At 37.5% G+C, this 21,809-nt stretch overlaps 1 protein-coding gene across 1 annotated transcript in view; it reads right to left on the bottom strand.

Moving 5' to 3' along the window:
* EVC2 (EvC ciliary complex subunit 2) overlaps window positions 1-21,809 on the bottom strand; it is a 62,608-nt gene that overhangs the window by 25,613 nt on the left and 15,186 nt on the right. The window contains exons 5-11 of the mRNA XM_066185445.1: window positions 21,128-21,314; window positions 19,354-19,463; window positions 18,328-18,390; window positions 14,317-14,451; window positions 12,702-12,853; window positions 3,035-3,359; window positions 265-504 (exon numbers count right to left, since the gene is read on the bottom strand). Of these exons, the coding sequence (XP_066041542.1) occupies window positions 265-504; window positions 3,035-3,359; window positions 12,702-12,853; window positions 14,317-14,451; window positions 18,328-18,390; window positions 19,354-19,463; window positions 21,128-21,314 (1,212 nt within the window). The remainder of the gene's footprint in view (window positions 1-264; window positions 505-3,034; window positions 3,360-12,701; window positions 12,854-14,316; window positions 14,452-18,327; window positions 18,391-19,353; window positions 19,464-21,127; window positions 21,315-21,809) is intronic.

The following is a 21,809-nucleotide window of genomic DNA, read 5'->3' as shown; positions in this document are numbered from 1 at the left end:
CCTGCATATTTGGATTGGAGGGCTCAGTACATCTTAAGTATACAAGAGCATTTGATGCCTAGGCAGTTTGAACATGTGCATATACCTCAATATACAGTTGTGCAGATGTCTAGACATGCTAAAAAAGACATTATAATTTTTAAAACACTTTCTCTAAGAAAGTTAGTTATGAAAGTGACAACATTAATCCTGAAATATTTCTCAAAAGTTACTGCAGATTTGTATTCTGTCTTTCGGTTAGGAATGGACATATCACCTTATTACCTGTATTTTAGAGTAACCTTCCACTAATGTTTTAGCTGCTTCCAACTTCAGTTCTCCCTTTAAAGTGGCATTTGTTATCTGTGTAAAAAAGATAGTATGGAGCTCCTTTCTTTGGGTAACAGCCAGCTCTCTATAAGCCTTTGCAAAATATTCCTCCTGCTTTACAAAAAGGAACCTCTTCAGGCAGTCCTGTTCCAGTCTGTGAAGTTCGTCCAGAAGACTTCTGTATTCTATAGCAGGCTGCAGAGAAGAAAGAAATAAATGCATCAGAAGTGATTTTCAGAATTCAACATATTTTAAAGTATCAGTACTACTAGCTCATATATATTTTAGAAATACTTTAGTTACTGTCATTTCAGGTTTAAGTGTAGGCTAACACTGAATCAGTGTATACTTTCCATAGTTTTCACCTGTTTGGATGGCAGGGTTCTACAGTTGCCAGTCTCTAATCCAGATACCACATCAAGGGCATAATGAAGTCCTTTTAGAATTCACAAGTCTTATATAAGATAAATTACAAAAAATGAAATTCCACACAAAGACTATATATGAAATTAATTTTTTATGTTTCATCAATCCTGATATCCAACTAAAATTAAATAGACTCATATAATGCATACCAACAAAATAACATGCATAATTTAAAAAACAATATAAATTAGAATAAAACCCTATTCTACTAAAAATCTCTAGAAGTTTTTCTTATTGGTGACCTACTTTAGCTATCACTTTCTACAAATTAATCCAAAAGCATCATTTTAGATTTACATTTACAGCCATGGAGTAGAATGAAAAGGCAATTACTTTAAAAGCATCTTTGCCAGAAATACTTCTCTTAGTTCTTTGGTAAGACTTACATATTCATAGTTTTAATCTCAGATGGCATAAAGTCATTACAGAATCAAAACATACATGTCCCACAGAGCAAAGAATGCTTCTTATGCCAGCAGAGCTACCTAACAGTCACTATGTCAGTCTTGTTCTAAATTTCATACCACTTATCTTAAGGAGAACTGCCCTCTGCACTTCACTTCTCATTCCCAAGAGACACAATGCAGGCAGCAAATAATTAATCAAAAAGGCAAGGAATATAAATTCTGTTTTGGCTGAGATGGGGAGGAGGTTATTGCTCTATAGTTGTTTTCCACTACCATCCCTTGGGTGTCAGTACACCTGCTGCCCAGCAGCATGGCTGTGAGCCAAGCCTCACGCTCCAGAATGTCCTTCTGGACCATGTGCCATGGCAAGCATAAAACTAGTCCTTCTACAGACAAAAAAGTGAACAGCAACATGATAAGATATGGTAAATGGATCAGGACAAGTACTGGACTGGCCTTACTTTTTTGCTTGACTCCTACTATTCAGGATTTTCAGTACAAATCAGAATGAACCAACACCAATACATTTCTTACAAAGCAAAGCCACTTTGCTGAGAGTATATTTAGTGTGGGTTCACACACTGAGTATTAGTCAGGCCTCTCTCTCTGCAAAGGCAGCAGGACTTATCTCAGTGAGATCTATGCTCCTTCTATATCCAATAGAAGGAAAAAGTCTCCTGCAGAGTACAGTTCACTTCATGCCTAAGAAGGTACCCACAAGTATCTCTTCCTTCCCACCTCTGGTGTTTCTAGCATCCCTAGTTCAGGATAGGCATATCCTACAGGTATAAAAAGCTACACAGAGTCACAATTTAAAATTCACTTGGAAACATCAAAGAAATTCTAGTGGCTCACTAGCCTTGTGCCATTAATTTTCCCTGTGCAACAGCCTGATAAAACAAAGTTCTTCCTGAGAGCCTCTACATACTAGAGTACCTTTAAAGGGTCACACTCAGCAAAAAAACTTCTTGTGTCAAAACTTTAATCATGAATTGTCATAAAAGACCTTAACCATTTCAGGTATGCGATACACAAATGCCACTTGTGGTCCAGAAGCAAAGCCCCACTAGTAACAAACTGCACTATTTGTTCCCACCAAGTCACCCTCATATCAGACAAACATGAAACATCAACTTGGGCATCTGGGCATTTTAAGCTTACAGAGATGAAATATTTAAAACTTACCAGAATGCTTCTAAGCCACAGGAAGTTGTTAAAAATAATAATTAAGAAAAAGGGGGGGAATTAGTTTTATAGTAAACATTCAATATACTTGAAAAAAGACATGAAAGACTGGAGCATTGTAAGGAATCATATTCTGATTTCAGTTCTTTATTTATTAGGTTATTTCCAAGAGAAGTCCACAAGATCCCTTGCTCTGTCTGAAATACAGATTGCTCTGCTTGCCTTCACTCATTTCAGGGGGAAATCAGCCTTTGGTTGTGCTTATATTCTAGCTTTCTTCAAAAATAGAATACAAATATTGGAAGCTTTATGATGCAGGGAATTTGTTCTGCTCTGAATATGGAAAATACTTCACACAGTGTCTGAAATCACAGAAAGTGCTGCAGTAAAATACAGTAAATAAAAATATTACACTTTGCCGTAGTATAAGCAATTATAAAAAACCCCAAAACAAACAGGGTAACGATAATCCTTTGTTTTCAGATGTCACAGATTGTCTTGAGAAAAATTCATTTTCTGGTGAATTAAACACAATTTCTTAATAACAACTACCCTAATTACGACATCTAAATTTTTGAAGATACTTAACTGTAGATATTGATCTTTACTCTTCTAGGAGGGTAACTAAGTTGTTCTAGTCTAAAAGAGAAAACACTGCCATAAAACTACATATGACACAAAATATCTTGATTTAAAACCAGATTTACCTTTTCATTAATTTTCTTAATTAATTCCTCAGCCTCTTCATATGCAGCTCTTGCTTTTTGGCATTGAGCCTCCATTGTCTTCCTCGTTTCCAGATTACATTCCGCTGTTAAAGCCACCATCTTCCTTTCATACTCCTCTTGAATCTCTTTCTCCATTGCAAGAAACCGCTTTTCAAAAACTGAACTTATCTTCTTCTCCACATGAGGAAAGAGGCTGTGATTTAAGACCATGTTCTTCAACATCATAGCAATCACTTCTTTACAGATCTGTGTTCGATTGGCCTCCAGATCAGCATCTGCCCGTGTCAGGGTGGCAACCTCCAGACTGTACAAAGGTAATCAGGACTGTTAGAAATCACAGATTATGGGAAATTTCTATCAGGAAACAAGATCCTTGTATCTACAGCATTCAGTCTCTAGATTGCATCTAGGTTCACTCAATACTGGGTAATGAAATGGCAGTCAGAGATGCGCAGGAATATCACAGTATATTAGTTTATTAATCATGATAGTAATCATCCATTAAAAAGCAGGGTGAGTCAATTTCTACTACAGCAACTTTAATGAAGTACGTCCGTACTTCCATTTCCATTTCAGACAGAAGTAGTAAAATCTTTTCTTTACTAATACTCACAACATTCCCTCAGATAAAAGCCAACAGAAATGTCTGACCCACTCCCAAAAAAACCCCCACCATCTCTCTTGGGAAGCAGATCACATGGGCACCTGAATAGATTATAGATTTTACTGACTTTGTAATATACTTCTAAATTCACTGACCCATCTAGATTGATACATCACTGTTTCATATTCATGGCTGGTGTACTCCCTTCTCTGCAGGGAAGAAGGGAGAGTTTCAATTAAGTGCTGATACAAATAAAATAGCTGGTACCTGTCTCTCATGAACATTAATAGAGTTCTAGAAAAGAGATTAAAATCAGGTGGAAATACAAGAGCTTTCAGAAAATGCAGTATGTCATGTTGTATATAAATACCTTCTCATTTATCTTTAGAGTTAAATTGGAATTATAATTATTTTAATTTCATATACAATACTGTAACACCTAACACATAAAACTAACATATAATACATATAACTACTCCAAATTCTACACCTGAACTCAATTCCACACTGAAAAATCCAGCAGGTTTTGCTCCTGCATTTCAAATTACATGAATACACAACACTTATTCTTCTGTGTGTGGACCATTTATACATTAATTTCTTTGTGACCTACAAAATATACTTTTAGAAGTATATTATACTAAACCCATTCAATTTTTTGCTGAGGCCAAATTATTGGTCTAATTTTTCCACAGAAAAATCTCAGAATTGATTTCAAATCCATAGCAAAGATCTCAGTAAGACCTGCAAGAGAGTGGAATGATACCACATTCAGAATCATACCAATGAAGGCATGCAAATCTAAAAACACTTTGCTCTTTTTGGTAAACTTTCCTTATGTAAGCAAGTAAAGTTTAATTAAAAGTAAACCACAGACATATCATCATTGCCTTCTTGATAGCACAAGAGATGTATTCTTCCTATCTTGAAACTGAAAGGATAGAATTATTTTCTTATAATAACTCAAATACTTGAAGCTATTTGGGAGACTAGCTTTGGAATGCAATCACTTTCATTGCAATTTCTCAAAACCACAGAAACACACGGGTGATTGCTGTCCTCATCTTGGTGATCTGCTGCAGGGCTGGCTGGTTGGTTGCAGCCACTGAACCTCCTCCATTTTACCCCCTCTTCCTTATATGCAGGAACAGAAATCCCTGCAACTGAATCCTGTAAGAGCTAATATTTGCTATAATATCACTAAGGCAACACAAGCATCCAGCTTTTCTATCCTGTCAACAGATGGACACTGCAGCTGGAGGTACACAGCTTTCTTATTTAACACTCACCTACATTCATGGCAAAGCACCTCAGGGCATTGATCCCTGGGATGAGTCCTTCCTACTCCAGGACAGAGGGCAGGTGATGGCAGGATCAAGGTAATAGGATGGTGAAGTAACACAGCAGATACAGATGAGTGTTTTCTCTTAAGTAATTTTGTTTATAGTCTCAGGACTTTTGCTGACATGGTCAGCTATTACCAAGCTGCTTGTGACAACTTGAAAAAAAGAAGTGCTTCAGAGTTGTGTAAATGCACTTAAACAAAAACGAGGATTCAGAGAATGGGAGTTTTATGCTATAATATATCTCTAATGACTGTGAGGTAGTGGTAGGAGGTTTTCCTTCACAGATTCACCAATTTATTATTAGCCTGTATAATCCAAGCCACCAGATTTATTTTTCTGTTTTACTTCCTGCTTTAAGTTTAGCAGTTCCAATTTAATTGAAGCATATCTGTCTTCCATGAGAAACATCCTGGTTTTCAAGCAAGCCCTAACAAAGAACTAAACATTTTAATCAATTGTTCCACTAGATAATTTCTCCAAAAAGTGGTAACCTCACCCTCAGAATTTTATTAGCTACAGCTTTCAACTCTCCTTGTTTGCCAGAACAACAAGTTCCTTAGTCATTAGTTTTCTGTTCTTCAAGCATGCAATGATAGATGGTCCCCCAAGCACCTACTAACCCTTTCTTACTGAGATGTGAAAGACTGAATTCCTCATCTCTCTCCCTGGAAAGTAACACTTCACAGCTCTACCACATTGTTACATAGTTCATAACACATAATTTTTTCCTTATTACAAATACAGGTTTTTTAAAGCATGCTTCAAAGAAGATTACTGTTATTCTTCACCCACCTCCCTGTTACTTTTCCACTCTTCTTCATCAGTGATCCCAGGAATGAAAACCAAAATGAAATACCATCTGAACATTTGCTTCTTTCCCTCAGTCTTCCCACAGCACGTCTTCCTACTTGCTGCAAGTCATTATAGACTCAACCTGATTTCATTTTGAGCAAGATTCCTGTGTTCTTTTTCACCCTCAAGGAGAACTATAGCACCCCAGTAACTCTACATGATATAAAATGCAGGAGGAGCAATGATAATAATCACCTGATGCTGGTGTGTCAGCAAGTGAATAATGATGGTCCTAAGATCTCAGGTGTATTTAACCTGCAACCCACACTCATCACTTTCCTGACAGCACATTGATGAAGAAGGCAATGGAAGACAAGTTTATGAACTGTTCCACCAAACCAAGGGTAACAACAGACAGAAAAGTAATTACAAGCCACAGCTCTTCCAGGTCACATCTTTGAAAATAGCAGACACACCATCACCTTTTGAAAGTGGCAACTGAAGAAAGGTTGTCTCTGTAAACACTTGAAAGCTCCCTTCCTTGCGATGAGCTCTACTTTTGGTCCATGATCTTCACACAGCAGCCAGCAGAAATAAAACAAGCTCATCTCACACATCAGAAACCTTGCTTCAAGCTCTTTACTCAAAACAGAGAGGTTGAGGGCACCCCTAGCATGCTGCATCACACCAACAGCCAGTAAAACACAGGAATCCTGTACATAAAATAAACCAAATGCTTTCATTTGGTTTCATTCAAGTCCCTCAGAAGAACAATATTTACAATCAACCAGATTAAATGTTTCATGTCACACAGGGAAAAAAACTCTAGCCTGACACTCTGTGTCTCCACAAGCCAAGGTATATGTAATAATTTGCTTTAAATGCTCTGCACTCTGCTCATTACAGCAATTGATGTTAAAAGGTCTTGCCTCACTTGCTGAGCATATTCAGCATCATAGAAACATGAAAGCTAATGAAGTACAGGTAGCTGTTGGCAACCTATTGATAAAAAAGATTAAAGCTTTTGTTGGACAAAGCATGCAGGGAAAGGATGAGGACAGTACAGAAGACAGGTGGCACAAAAGGGTGGAGGAAATAAAGGTGAACAGACACATAGAAAATGAAAATTCAAACAGCAAGTGTAAAGCTTTTCCACTCACTTGAAGAGAAAGAGGTTTTAAAAATCTGTCAGAGAGATCTGGAAGGGGAGAACCCCAGACACCAAACACAGAGAAGCAGAGAGAGTGCCTGAGCAACTGATGTCCTCCATAGACCTAATGAAAAAACACAGGAAAGCAGCTGGCATCAGGAAAGCAACTATAGTTCATTAAAAAAACCACACACACAAAAAACCCCCACAACACACTACAAAAAAAGGAAACCTCTCATTAACTACCAAGTAATTGTGTCTTTAAGTCTTATTATTCAAATTACAGGCCCACAGAGAGATTTTTTTGAACAGGAGAACTAATAGCTGCTGAATTTAACAGTCCTAAAAATAACTAATGGGTTTCAAACACATTTTTAAAACTAATTCTGAATTTATAAAGATAAGAAACTACTGTGACACAACTTTCTGAAGTCTATAAGGGAGAGAAGCATTAAACAAATTCCTCTTTGGTGACATTTTCTCATCAAAACAGAAAAGTCTGTCATTCTCAGAAGGCTCATCTCTCCTTTACCAATTGAAGCCAATTAGTAGCACACATATTACAAGGGTATCCAGAGGAGACTAGAGTTCCCTGGTAGCTGTTTCTGTAAAAGTTTTGCTTCAAATACACAAGCCTCCTGAAAAGCATGTAATTAAGTAATTGAGAGCCACTGTTCCCACTTCAGCAGTGACTCGGAACCCCAAGGCACAGCAGCTGCACCAAGTCCTGAAGGTGAGGGGGATGGGAAGAGGGAAGGACAGAGACAGACAAGCATCCCAGCCCAGTGGCACCCACTGTTACAGCCAGAGCAGCACGTGTCCTGTACCCACAGGCACAGGGAAGATGGGACAGCTGCAGTGAGGAAGGAAATGGGAGAACAACATCCAGGCATTATTGTCCATGTTGCCTTGTCACACTTCAGAGGAGTGAAGGTGGAGAAAGAGTCAGACAAGAATCACAAACAAAGCAGTTCTTGCAGTGTTGGCTTTAATCACAGTAAGCAAAGAAAGCCAATTCAAGCGTAATGGGCATTAGAGCCTCAAAAGCTGCTGATGTGGTTTGTTTCACAAATTATCCATTTATTGAGGGGTTAGTAATACAGTATTAGTAAATTGGGCTGTATTTTGTGGGTTTTTTTCTGGTTTTTTGTCCATTTAGTTTGTTGTTGTGTTTTGTTGGTAGTTTTTTAAAGTAGCATGCCAATGTGACCCCTCTGTGCAGCCCCATACCCTCCTCCCTTCAACACCTCCCTCATTTTTGCCTTCCTTTGCATTCCATGCTCTTCTGCTAGGTCCAGTCTCAACAGAGACTGTAAATGCTTCAGGGCAGGGATTTGCACAACTGCAGCAAAATAAGGCACAAACCTTTGCAGGAGATTCAAACTGTTTCAAAAAGTAGATGCAGAGGCAATGGCATGAGGTCTGAACACCCACCAACAGCTACTGACCGCCCAAGCCCAAATTCTTCAGCCTTCTGTGCCAGAGTGGGATGTGTTGCCTTCCCCTGGTCCCTGCCCTGCTGCCAGACAGTGCTAGCACAAGACTGAAGATGCTCTGTGATACACCAGTAGCTGTACTGGCCTGCAGCCAGCTCTGAACTGGGGGAGTTCATCCACCAGTCCTGTGGCACTTACACAGCCAAACGTGAACTCAGCACAGTTCATGCAGCAGCCCACAGAGAATACAAGACATCAGATCAGTAAATGAAATTGCTAAGAAAGGTACATGAAGACTACCTAAGGATGCTTTCACATGGATGAGTCACAGGTTAAGTTTAGCTTTCCAGAAGTCAGAATGCTGACAAAACCAAAAACAGGATTCCTGATGTACAGCCAAGAAATAATAATTAAATAAAAAAATGAAAAATATAATAAATTGACCTGAGAGACAGAAGCTCTTCAGAAAACAATGATTCATGAAAACTTGATAGTGTAAGCATTAGATTTGGCAGAAGTCTCACCTATCAAATTCCTTTAACTCTCCACAGCAGAGTATTTAAATTCTTACAATTATCGGTTTAGAAAACATTTTAAAAATACAGCATTTAAGAGACTGAGAACCTCTGCATTGCTTGCAGAAAATAAGAAATATGATGAATCAGTGATCTTCAGAAAATCAATTTAAAAAATACGTCTACTTACAATACTGCTGTTGCAACAGAGTTCAGAAAATGGTTATTTCGCTATTTCACTCAGAAAAGTGACTATGCAAAAAGAGTGTATGAAAGATTCCAATTCTGCTTCTGGTGAAGTCATCACACATTTCACCACTGATTTCAAAAACACCAACTACAGCCTGGATACTAACAAAATAATAAATAAGCATTATTGCTATATGCATTATGCGTTTAATGCCTGAGGAGCTTCCAACTCTGCTATGATCTGCTCAGATTCTTCTGATCTATCCAGACAGGGTGAGTATCCAGATGACAGAAATGGTAGGAGATATCAATCTTCATTAAAAATGATAAATAATAAAGCATCAGGAACAGCACAACTCTCAAAAGGAGACTCTTCTGGATGAGATAAAATGTTCCAGGTAGACAGCAGAAATGATCCTTATAATTCTAAACACCTCATAGTTAGCCAACATCAAAGAAAAGTGCAGTTTTTAAGATAAAAAAAGATATGTATTCATCAATTTCAAATTGCTTGTTTTCTTCAGCTCCCCAGTCTTACAGGCTCCTATCATACATTAAGCATTTAAGCTCTGATAAAAAAAAAAAAGTATAGTTTACACACTTGTCAAGTTTCTAGCAGCATTCATAACACAGAACTACAAATGCAGGGTTTGGGAGTTCATACTGTGAGCATTCACTGCATCTTATAGTTATACCAATGTGATTATTATTTACAGTTATATTCCTGCAATTTACATGTTTCACAAAAAGAGAGTACTGAATGTGCTCTCCCTTCAAAAATGCCAAAATTTTAATTACACTCTTTCCAAGTTATGAAAAACAGGAATTTAGCTTTTTTTTTTTTTTTTTTTTTTTTTTTTTTTTTTTTGTACTGACCATGTAACTATTTCTCACCATTTTCTGTGTAGGAATATTCAAGTCTAGGTGCTATGGCAACATGATCATTTATACCTCATCCCTGGCAGTGTTCAAAGCCAGGCTGGATAAGGCCTTGAGCAACCTGGTCTGGTGGGAGGTGTCCTTGCTTATGGTGGGGGTGCTGGGACTAGAGGATCTCTAAGGTCCCTTCCAATCCCTTAAGATTATATGATTCTTACTTTCCATTTAAATTCAGGGTTTAAAAAAATAGAACACTTGCTCCACAGCAAATTAAACCGGCATGTACATCAAGAAATTTAGATTTTAAAAGAAAAAGGGAACTTCTAAGATCATAGCAAATTATTTTTTCTGTCAAGGCTTTTTGGAGACAGTTTGATCCTGTTCTCTAGTACATTGGCCTTAGAGTCCTCTACCATAGGACAAAATCAGCTGCAATGTACACATATTACTTACTCATTTACCAAAATAATTGGCAGTACATATTGTGTATCAGCAAGCAGGTTTAAATTCAGCTAAAGCTTTGACAAACTCAAGGAAGCACAGCGGTACAAAATGAAGATTAAAAAGAAAAGGTGTAGTAGTGAAAAGCCATTTAAAGAAATTAAGCTCCCTTTAACATATCTGTATCATTTGAGACTATAAAAATGGTCAAGCTCCATCACACTGGACACAAACCCAAATTCCTCAGCTTTCTTCATAACCTCCTGCAGACATACAAAAAAGAGCTCCACATTTTGGAACATGATCTTCTAGTGTGCACATCAAATATCCAAATCATATAGCTTCCCTTCATTAGTATTCACTGCCCAGAGGCCAATATTCAGTAATATACACAGCAAGGAACCTACTAAGAATAAAAGCCAAGCTATTTTGCTGCATAATGTACATCAAGGATATGACTTATTAAGACAAAATTCTCAAAATGAGTAACCAGGAAACTTCCTTATGAAACATTAAAAGTATGTTTTGTTCTCTAGCCAATCCTCCTGACACTGCAAACTGTCTACACTCCAAAGCTCTCCCTGTCCATAAATATTGAACACATGCTCCTGATGTATCTCCTAAATGATTTAGCACTGTCACTTCTTAAAAGACAGAATAGCTTTATGTTGAAAAGAAGAAAACAACATGTGGCTCTTACTTTTTAGAGTATTTTTCTTGTTTGTATCTGAAAGACCAGAATGATTCCAACCATGAAAGTGCAATGAACAGGATGTTATCAATTTAGCTGGTAAGCTTGTATGTGTGTCACATAGACAAAAATGAAACATACCTGCACCAAAACATGCAGAAGGAATTACCAAGCCAGCATACAAGCAAGATGATGTTGGTTGGCTGAAAATACCTATCACCCTTTCAATCATCTTTCATAGCAGGAATTACTATAACTCTGGATACCCTTGTGGTCTATCTACTATCCTCAACCTGGAAAAAGGAAAAGATAGCTTAGAAGATGAAACAGGTCAGTGAGTGTTGACTAATGGGCATCTACTTCATCCACTGCAATTCTCTGCCTCTGTAGAGGTAAAGAAAATAGAAACTGAGGAAAGAAAGGGAAGCAAGAGACACATACACTAACTTTGTGAAAATATTAAAACTTTAGCCCCTGGACACACATTCAAATTAAAATACAAATCCTGTTTTATAGGTTTTGAAATAAACCTGTTGTAAAAATAAACCTTTCCAAGGTTTGCAAGAATATTTACCTTTCTATCCACAACGTATCTGAAAATAGTCCAGCAATTTTTTTCAATCTAGATATGAACTATCCCTGAAATAAATACTAATGTGAGTTTAAAAAAATGTTTGATCCTGTTCTTCTTAATATTCACAAAATTATTTTCAGGATAAGCTTTCTCAAAGCCTGAGTTGCTATACAGGCATAAAAGCAAGGACCAACGTGCAACTTACAGAAATAAGTTTCCAATTATCAGGGAAAGGCAAAAAAAAAATAATGCTGTTAGTTACCCTTTAACAAAGAAAATTCCACCCATGATTCTGTAACTTTCCAGCTTCTACAGATTTTATAGTTGCATAATACTGCCTTTAACCTCACTTTACCAGGAGGTATGGTAGGACTGCATAAACAACATCTGCTCATCCTCACGTAAGACCTTTTCATAAAACTCAGCTGAAGAACAAATGAATTTTAACAGTGGCGTGTTTCTGTCAAAAAGCCTTTCAACACTATCAGAAGCATATCTGTGGTCTAGCAAGTGGTCTCACCAGGCAGGTACACAGTATCCTCCTGGCAGCACTACAAACTGTCACACCTTAGACTGATGCAGCTGCTTTCAAAATACACTTCTGAACAGCAATGCTGGAACTCAGCAGAGGCTCTCTTTTCTAGGACAAAAGCCACCCTTTCGAAAGAAGAATGTGTTAAGCAATAGTAGAATACCGTTTCACTATTTTCTTGCACACCAAGAAGTTTCCCGTCATGCAGTGAACCATAGAGAGACAGAGCAAGGTGTTTATTTGGATAGGAAAATTTGCATGTCTAAGGCCTAGATGGAGTTGTGACTTCTGTGACTTCTACAAGTGAATCAATATGAAATATAATGGCTTTCTGTTCCCATAGATGCTTGTTTAAAACATTCAAAAACCTAAAGCAGTGCCGTAATATGTGTAAACAGACACTAAAAAACCAATAGAGAGGAGAGACACAAAATATATTCAAAGGTTTGGCTGATGATAAAAATAATAAATGTGATGTAATAGCAGTGAATTCTTACTCTTCTAAAGCCTGAAGCATGTTCCCAGGTTCTTCAAATGACAGAATATCAATGATTTGGTCATTCATAATTATATCTTCACTAAAGAGATCACCTGAATTAAACTGAGAATGTTCCAGTTTGTGATTTTGGCCGAGATCAGGCTGTAACTCCTAAAAAAAAACGGGGGAGAAAAAGTAGCAAACTTTAGATTACAAAAAAATTGTATAATGAGTGTCTGATCTAATTTTATTGCAGTTTAACTCTGGGTGAGAAGGTTTCTACTTATCATCAAACTGTAAATCTGGAAAGAGTATAAAGAGGTTGTGCAATTCAGATATGTATGTGAAATCAAATATACTACTTTTATTTCAGACTGATCTTTTTTAGTATATAATTGATCTGGAATACAGATGAAGAAATGGAGAACACAGAATACTTGTGAAAGTCATCTAGGAAGTTGTCTTCTACTTCAAACTTTCTATGTAATTTTTTTAAAAATTTCCATTATATACAAATTACATATGGTAACATTACAGTATTATTAGGTGAACAACATGGAAAAACTAATCCTTTCCATGATGGAAGTGACTCAGTTCACACAGACTTCAGACTGAGGGCTAATAATATTGTGTAAAAACCCCACTATAAATATTTGATGCTAAACCAAGCTGGACTTTTTTACTAATTCATTATCACTATTTCTTTTGTAAGAAGAAGCAAGTCACATCTTTTTTATTTAAAGAGATTAATTTTTTCATACCTAAGCTAAATAAAAGCTACTGATGGTGTAATTTTGAACCGCAGAAAGGCTGTAAGTGATTTGCGAGTTACTCCGGTCGGTCCAGAGGGATGAGAGATCCCCCACCCTTTCGGCAGACAAGGGGCGTAAACACCTCAGCATACCTCTCTTAGGACTGCTCCAAACACTGCAATATTCTCACTAAGGTCTCTAACTCCCTCCCAATGAAGTTGTTATACTTTACATAAATACAAAAATAATTAATAGAAGGAACAGCTGGAATTGCACCAACTTTCCAAATATTTATCAGATTCTGTATTTTCTTTCTCCGGTCCAATATTTACTGAAATACTTTCTTCAAAGTGCCACAGAACAATGAAAATACTTCATCCTCAATCCCAGCTATTTTGCTTAATCACTGAAGATATTATTGCACATTGAAGAAACTAAGACTAAAATTCAAATCCCTATTCCTAATAATCAGAAAAGAAATTTGCACCTAAGTTGCTGTGTTGAAGGTAAGTTGTCTACTGCCTTGGCAACTTATTATAATGCAGAGACATACTGCTTCTAATTCTGTGGGACAGAGGGGAGGACAAGAGGAATTTGGAAAGAAACAAACAAGCAAAAGGTAATCTTCCTCTGATCTAGAGCCAACATCCAGGTACTGACAGCATTTTTTTTGATGAGGGTATCATTTTTACCTCTAAATCTGATTGCACTAAAGTTTAGAAGCTGTAGAGATTACATTACCTGTGAGCCAAATCCATCACTTGGTGGCTTTTTATTCATCTTCAGAAACTCTTCAGACAATCTTAGTTAGCAAGTTATATCACCTCATATGATCAGTGAAAAAAAATTAAATAACCTACCCTGACAGACAGTACAACTCACCTGGTTTTTACTACAGAAACTCCATTTTAATATTTGGGTTCGGTACATAATGAAAAAGACAGCACACGTCAACACAAGGGAAACAAAGAAAGCAATGAAGAACCCTGATGCACCGATGGCATGGTTGTATAAAATCTGAAATTAAAAGATCATGTAATTAAAATTTTATTTTAAATATATCTAAAGATCAGATTGTAACTGTAATTCAAATACTGTAACTGTAAGCAAACAGTAAATTATTTTAAAATGGCTTCACACAACTTCAGGATTTCTCAGCATTATGTTATTACTACATCTTAATGAATATTTTCAAACAAGTGTGTATTTTCAGTAAGTTTCCCAGTCAGCAGTTTGCTACGTTCACCTTGTCCAAATTCCTGTGTAATTCAAGCAAGAGAACTCCACAGACTGATATTTTTGCTGTGACTTCTGGGTGCCCTGTACTTAATAGCCTATTTTCCAAAGTTGCCACTCTTCTAAGAAGTCTCATTGAAATTGCTGGCATTTGATGTTGCTTATAGGCTCTGGAAAGTCAGTCAGATGTTGTCCACTTGAATTAATGGCCATTTCTTGATTCAATGAAACTGAGTAAAAACCATAGGGAGAAAGTACCCATATGAGTTCAAAATAAACATGCAACTGACACCCCTCCCAATCTGCGCAACCTTGCAGCTTCTGCATTAGCCTGAGTCAGAAAAGGCTGGCAGGAGCACTGGAACCACAAGCCAGATAACAACTTGGTAGACTTTTCACTTTAGCTCTTAACTTAATATTTAAATTGAACTGCATTAAAAATTAATTTTTACTTCAAGCTCTATGTAGCAAAAGTTAAATCAGTGTTTGTTTAGTTCTATGAGATCTTTCAGGGAAAAACATAGCAAAGCTATTAGTAAAATGTTTCACCACAAACTGATCACTCTCCTGGGGCTAGGAACTGTAAATAATTAACATACTGCTTGCAAACTGGGTTTGTTTTTTTCTTGGAGCAGAAACCTGACAGCATTCCATAGAGTCAATGGTAATTCTGTATAGGAAACAATATTCAAACATGGCCCACAATATGAAAATAATTTATTGCAATTTAACATCTCTGTCACATCAGGACTCTGACTGAGATCCTTCCACTTTCAGGGAACAGGAGATGCCATAGACAACACTTAGGGAAAAAAGGCTGCTTTGAAGCCACTTCATTATTTTGTCTGAACCCACTTGTATTTGTCTAATTTCCATGCACTCTGTGAAATTTAAGCACCTCTCTAGGCTTCTGGGGAAAGCAAGCTTCTGGTGAGGCTATGGATTCAGTGAAGCTCGAAAGAAGCTTCGAAGTTTGATGAAGAAAAAGCACTACCAGAATGACTCTGTACTAAGTAGAAGGTGAGCCCCATGGTGGGACAGTCAGTCTGCATGAGGGCAGGCAGCTTTATCTGTGCTTTTATCCCTAAAGAAAATGGGCTCTGGAAGGCCATTCAATGTCATTGGGGAGGTTGACAGTCCAAGCAGAACACAGCAGGTGCTTAATGCCATCTGAAAGCACCACAGCGGATGGTGCAGGGGAGGTTCCAGAGCACTGGCTCACATCAAGACCACTGTTAGCCCTGCAGATCAACCTTCAAACCATAGATATGTGAGCAGGCCTCAAAAGCCATTCCTTAAGTTAACCTCTAAAATCATCCCCACAGGTGGAAGAGGCACTACAGGCACAAGTTTCTTTCAAGTGCTCCCATTGCGTTGCATGATGCCGAGGGAATCAAGCCTCATAAAAATCAGTGTAACAGAATTATTATCATCTCTCCCATGCAACAAGCTTAGATGGGAGAACTTCTCTTTTCACCAGTGTCCCATTCAGCACCAGACTCCCTCAGCCAAGGGCAGGGGCACAAAGTACTCACAGGCCCTGAAGCGCTGTGGGATGACATCTGGCACAGACACCCAGCAACACCCATATTTTTTTCATAACCCACAAAATTACCTTGTTCCAGGCAACCAGGTGCTTTCTTCCAGTGGCACAGAAGAGAAATCTACAGGGTTTGTAAAACTTTAAGGAACTGCATAGTATCTAAGCGTTCAAGCAAATCACGCAAAAGCTGATGGGACCAACGTACCATGACACTACCGTGACTATGTAATTAATTCTTCACTTGTCATTCCCAAAGTCAACATCCACTGTCCACTTAGTCACATATGTGCATTGGCTTTAACATACCCATGAACAGGCTTAAATAATTATTTTTAATAAATAAATCTGAGATGGAGAGCATTTATGACAACTGACAATATGAATGCAATAAAATACATCACACCTTCTCCAGCTAATCCTAATTTCCGTGCTCAAACTGGTTTCATTCCAAAACACCTTATGCTTGGCCACAGCCCAAAGTCAAATATTATGCATGTGAAACATGACGTGTTAACTAATTTCTAAGCTTTATTTTTCCAAAATTTATGGTATTTTCTACACATCTTTACCACACATTTTAGTTACAAAGCCTGTTCATTTACTAAATTCAAATGCAGCTGAGCTAATTTTACCTACCTATGGAATAGTTCACAAGAACTGTTTGAGGTCTAACTATCAAGTTCAAACTGGAAAAAATAATAAGCACATTAAAAAGGTTTTATGTATAATAACAGATTGCAGAAATTTTCATGGTCAGTTGAGACCAGCGTAGTTTACAGTCTTGGCTTAAGACATCAGCAACTGCTGTAAATCAATTCACACTGAATTTTACAAAAAAAACCACGAAGTTATTTTTCTAACGCAGTCAGCTACTTCACAGTTTACACCTCTAAGAGTTTGCAAAAAACAGATTTATGCCAAGTCCATTTGCAATTCTTAGCTATAAAAATGTCCAATCCTTTTGAATATTATTAGATCTTTATCCAGGGACAATGAGTTCTCTAGCTTATGTATAGTTTTACTTCTTATCATGTTTAATCATGGCTTTAACAGAATGGGCACTTGGATCTTCAGTTACGAGAAAGCCACGTCCAGACATGTATTTATTACAATAATAAAAGCTGAGAAGGCAGAGATCCCCAGCAGAAGAGAATACTGGTACAAGAGGCCTCTGTGCCTATTCTCCAAACAGATTACTTATTCTAAAGGCAGAGAGAAACTCATGGGACAGGTCCATGGAAGGAATGAGTGGTCTAGTCCCCACGACCTATTCAGGCAAGCCCTATCCACCTGCCAGCCATGGCAAAAATGTTGTATGGTAAAACAAACTGTTTGCTTCTGCCTGAACACAAATAATTCAAATATTCTTGCCAACCAAACCACAGCTTCTTCAAAAGTAACCCCTTGCAACAGCAGCCTGTCAAGTCAATGAAAGGCTGGGGGAGAAAAACAACTTTGGTGAAGGGATTACTCTAGCAATGAAACTGATGGATGAAGTAGAGAGTTTTTTAATTAAAAAATTATCTAGAAATCATAATACTGCTGCAATCAGTGTAATTTTTAAGGTTTATTTGGCATGTTAAAAACTACTTTTCAGAATTACTTGAGAAGCCAAGAACAGAAAGTCATATTGGAAGAATAACTAGTTAAAAAAAAAATGAAAGGAAGCATAAACTATGCCACTCTTTCTGCAGTTTTATTTCTCAGGCTTGAGTATCAGCATCATACAGAAACCTTTACTCAACAGGTAGAGGATACCTTTACCTTTTTGGAAAAACAAAAAGCTTTCTCATGGTGGTTAGGCACAGCAGCAGGTGAGCATAATCCTCATCACAGGCTCCTGTACCTGGACGAGTCTTCAAATGATAGAACATGGCAAGGAGCATAATGGCATTTTTAGATTTTCCATACTAAGTATCGCTGGTTTAAAACAAAAAAAGACCCCTTATGCTGAGTCCTGTTTTCTTCTTCTTAAAATCTGAGAAGGCAGAACTTGTGTATGATTACCAGCCAACAGCTGAGTAATGAGACATGAGTACACAAGTATATCCTTAGCTCCTAGGATTTACTTTAGATTGTTGAGAGTCAATGTAATACCATATCATAGAATTTACCTTGGTCTTTTCTTCTTCTGTTATGGTAAATGATGCTGTCAATGATACGAGATGTGTTCTATTCTGAGAGAGATACAAAACATTACCTGTTTTTAAAAAATTGCAGAATTCACTGGCAAACAGCCTAGAGAGAGACTTTCTTTAGAAGATTAGATATTCTTCTCATAAAGCTTAAAGATGAAATAAATCTGATAGGAAAATGCAGTGTACTTAGGGGTAATACTAAAAGACATCGAAGCAGCTGCTCTGTGGGATAAACTCCCCATGTCCCAATGCACAAAGCATTACATTTTTCTTTGCCAATAAAATCTGGATTGACTGAGAATGCACAGAACAAGAGCCACAGTTAGCCAACAAATCTCTACTTTTACAGTGCCCTGTTTTTTCAAGTTTTCCTCACCACCCCTTTAGTACCACTCCCATACCACAAGGAACATTTTTTCCTCCAAAACCAAGGAGAAAGGCAACTGAAATGAAAATACAGCTGCAGGTTCTAATTACATGAAATTATGAAAACCACAGAAAAACCATCAAGCCATATTTAAGAACTGAAAAATTTTACTTTGGCAGAAACTACTTGTCCTGTCTCCTACTCAAAGCCAGGCTAATTCCACCATTAGACCAGTAGTTTCAGAGTCAGATGCAACAGAGTTCTCAAAAATAAGCAAGGATGGAGATTTCTCAGCTTCTCTGAAAAATCTTTCAGACCCAGAAAACTCTTATACTAAAAGGTGTCTTTCTTGTGAGCAATGAGGTTTCCCTCTGCTGCAATTTGTTTTTCAGTTAAAAGAAATTGTTTTATTATTAAAAAATGGCTAAACTTTCAATCTCAGACTTCAGGAATACACATGTAAGTATGTGGGACACTTATTTCCAGGACAGATCAATAAACCGGAGAGAAATATGAAAAGTATAAAGAAAGGCTACAAGACAACACACAAAAATACTTTACTTAAGGAGATCTAGGACTTCTTAAGCTATGAAGAATAATTCATGCATTTATAAATAAAATTGTGAAAAAAATACCTGTGATGAGCTCCTAAATGTTAGCTTCGCAGGCAGCATCAAGACCCGGCCATGCCACATTTCTTCTGCATCAAGAAGTGCAGAGTAATTTACTGCAAAGTGTTCTCCACCTATTAAAACAGGGATAGGGGTAGATTTGCTCTGTTCCACGAGAATTTCTCAAAGATCCCTGGGGAAGGCTTGAGAGAGCACTGGAGCTTTTCCGTTCTGACATAGCAGATGTCACACATCCAGAGTAGACAGTTCACGGCCACTTGAGCTCAGCAACATCCTTCATATCTGCTGCCTCTAAGAATTCAAGCAAATTCAGCCCAGGATCTGGAAACTGCAATAAATGATGGCCCAACCTACCCAAAAGCATTATTTTTTGATACCAAAACTCTACATGAGGTTATTTTAAAATATTTTTATTATAGAATGGACTGCCTACATTTTAACCACTAACTTGTTGATTCTCCCCTTGTTGAAACCAAAGAGAAATCTGACAGATTTCAGGTGAATTTTGATTCACAATGCACTGAAGTACAGAAAAATTATTATGGCCAACATTGAGCATGACAGTACATAGGCCAGTGTAGATAGAGCCTTTCTGTCCAGCCCCAGTGGCAAGGTATGGGCTGACTTCAGGATTAATATTGTAACGACCAAACCTCAAACTATGCAGAAATCTGGTCTCTGCATTTTCTCCCACTTCAGTATTTTTCACACTGATTTGTCTGGAAAAGCTAGCTTCAACTCCAGATTCAGTAATTATAAATTATGTAGTAGCTCCAACTTGGCTTACTAGATCAGATATGCAAGCCATTTTTCTGTTCTTTCTCAGAGATAGTTGTTTCCAGGAAATCTCTGTGGAAAGCCAGCAATTCCCTGACATTTCCAAAAAGACCAGTCCTGCAATCCGTACCACTGATCACACTCCTGTTATCAGAAATGGAGTTTGGCTACCCAATTGCAGTCAGACAGCAGCTCCAAGTCTACTTAATTTCCCTTTCCTATGTGGAAATCTTTCACCATAAAACTATCATAACCAGAGACACTTCAAGCATAAACAGGAATCAGTAAACACTTCTGAAGCTCCTGGAGAAATATTGTGACTCCCAAATGCAAGCTGCTAATTTTCGACACACTTGTGATTACGAAAAAGGAGATGAAGAAATCAAGACAGATAAAATTTAAAGCATGTGCACTGATTGAACTGCTACCAGTTAGAAAAGGAACAAACAGCTTCTCAACTGGAAGAGGTTTATTTCTCTATTATTTGCTTTGACTTTATAATTTGTTCAGTTTGGAGAGAACAGATACTGAGAAGAGCTGCCTTATTCGTGATGAATCATTTTCCCTGTTTGCATGGCCTTTTGCAATTCCAATGTACCTCGATACCTCAGCAAGCTGAGCTGCCACACTTGGCTAAAGAAGGCTCAAAATATGATTAAAATGCCTTTTGCAGAAGTTTTTAAAAATACCCAAAATGAACAAATACAATTGTGAAAGACTCATTCTCATTTTTGATGGCAACTTTTACAAAGTACAGGAGGCTCAGTTCTGTGCCTGAAAGACTGGAAGCAGTTCAAAGGTGGTAGTCAAAAGAGTTAACAGTGTGCTGAGAGAACTGGAAACTGAAGCCTAAAACCTTTTCCAGACTTTTTCACCTGTATTCACTGATAATGAAATATTTTACACCACTATAATTAATTAATTAAATAAATAAATAGTGTGATTTTAACAGATGCACTTTGACACGTGTTATCAGGGGTTTTACTGCAGATTTTGTTACCTTGCAAGAAACTTTTCCTGTAAATCTGTATGCCACCTGTGGTCTTATTCCCACCGTTTTTTTCAACATGTAGACCAGTGATGTTGTCCAGCAGGATAAGATCTGTGATGTTTGTCGAGAGCAATGTGTTTGTGTTATTAATCACAAGCGTAATGTATGCAGTTTGAGGATCGTGTTCAACATCCACCTGAAAACAGAAAAATTAGTATTAATGGTGCAAGACAGCTGGATGTGCATCTTAACAGAAAAATTCATAGCCTTGATTACAAATAAAATTTCATTACATTTGTAAACTTATTTTCAGAAGGTATTCTGAGTGATCTGTAAATGAAACTACACTCAGTTTGATCTCACACTCCCAGTGAGATTTTAATCTTTGGTATGTCAAGCTGTTGCTTGGAGACAGTGGCAGAAAGCCAGAAGGCAGAAACCCAGCTCATACAGGACCAGAAGCATAATCAAATTCTGAATATCCCCCTGATACTGCATACAACACAAAACCAGATCATAACTTTATAACCAGAGCTTGGAAAATTCTTAAATTTGTACCTTTGTACCACAAGGATGTTTCTTTTGCAAGCTGCCTCACTGCAAAGTAATTCTCTCCATCCAGTTTTGGTCTCTATTGTCCTTTTTTTCATAGCAACCCCATTCTCTGAAGGACGCCAGCTGTCTCGATTTG

Source organism: Chamaea fasciata, unplaced genomic scaffold (assembly GCF_029207755.1).
Source record: "Chamaea fasciata isolate MVZ Bird 193981 ecotype frontalis unplaced genomic scaffold, bChaFas1.0.hap1 SCAF_6, whole genome shotgun sequence".
NCBI classification, from domain to species: Eukaryota; Metazoa; Chordata; class Aves; order Passeriformes; family Sylviidae; genus Chamaea; species Chamaea fasciata.
The sequence above is the reverse complement of the archived record's forward strand: the minus strand, read 5'-3'. Positions and strand labels throughout refer to the sequence as shown.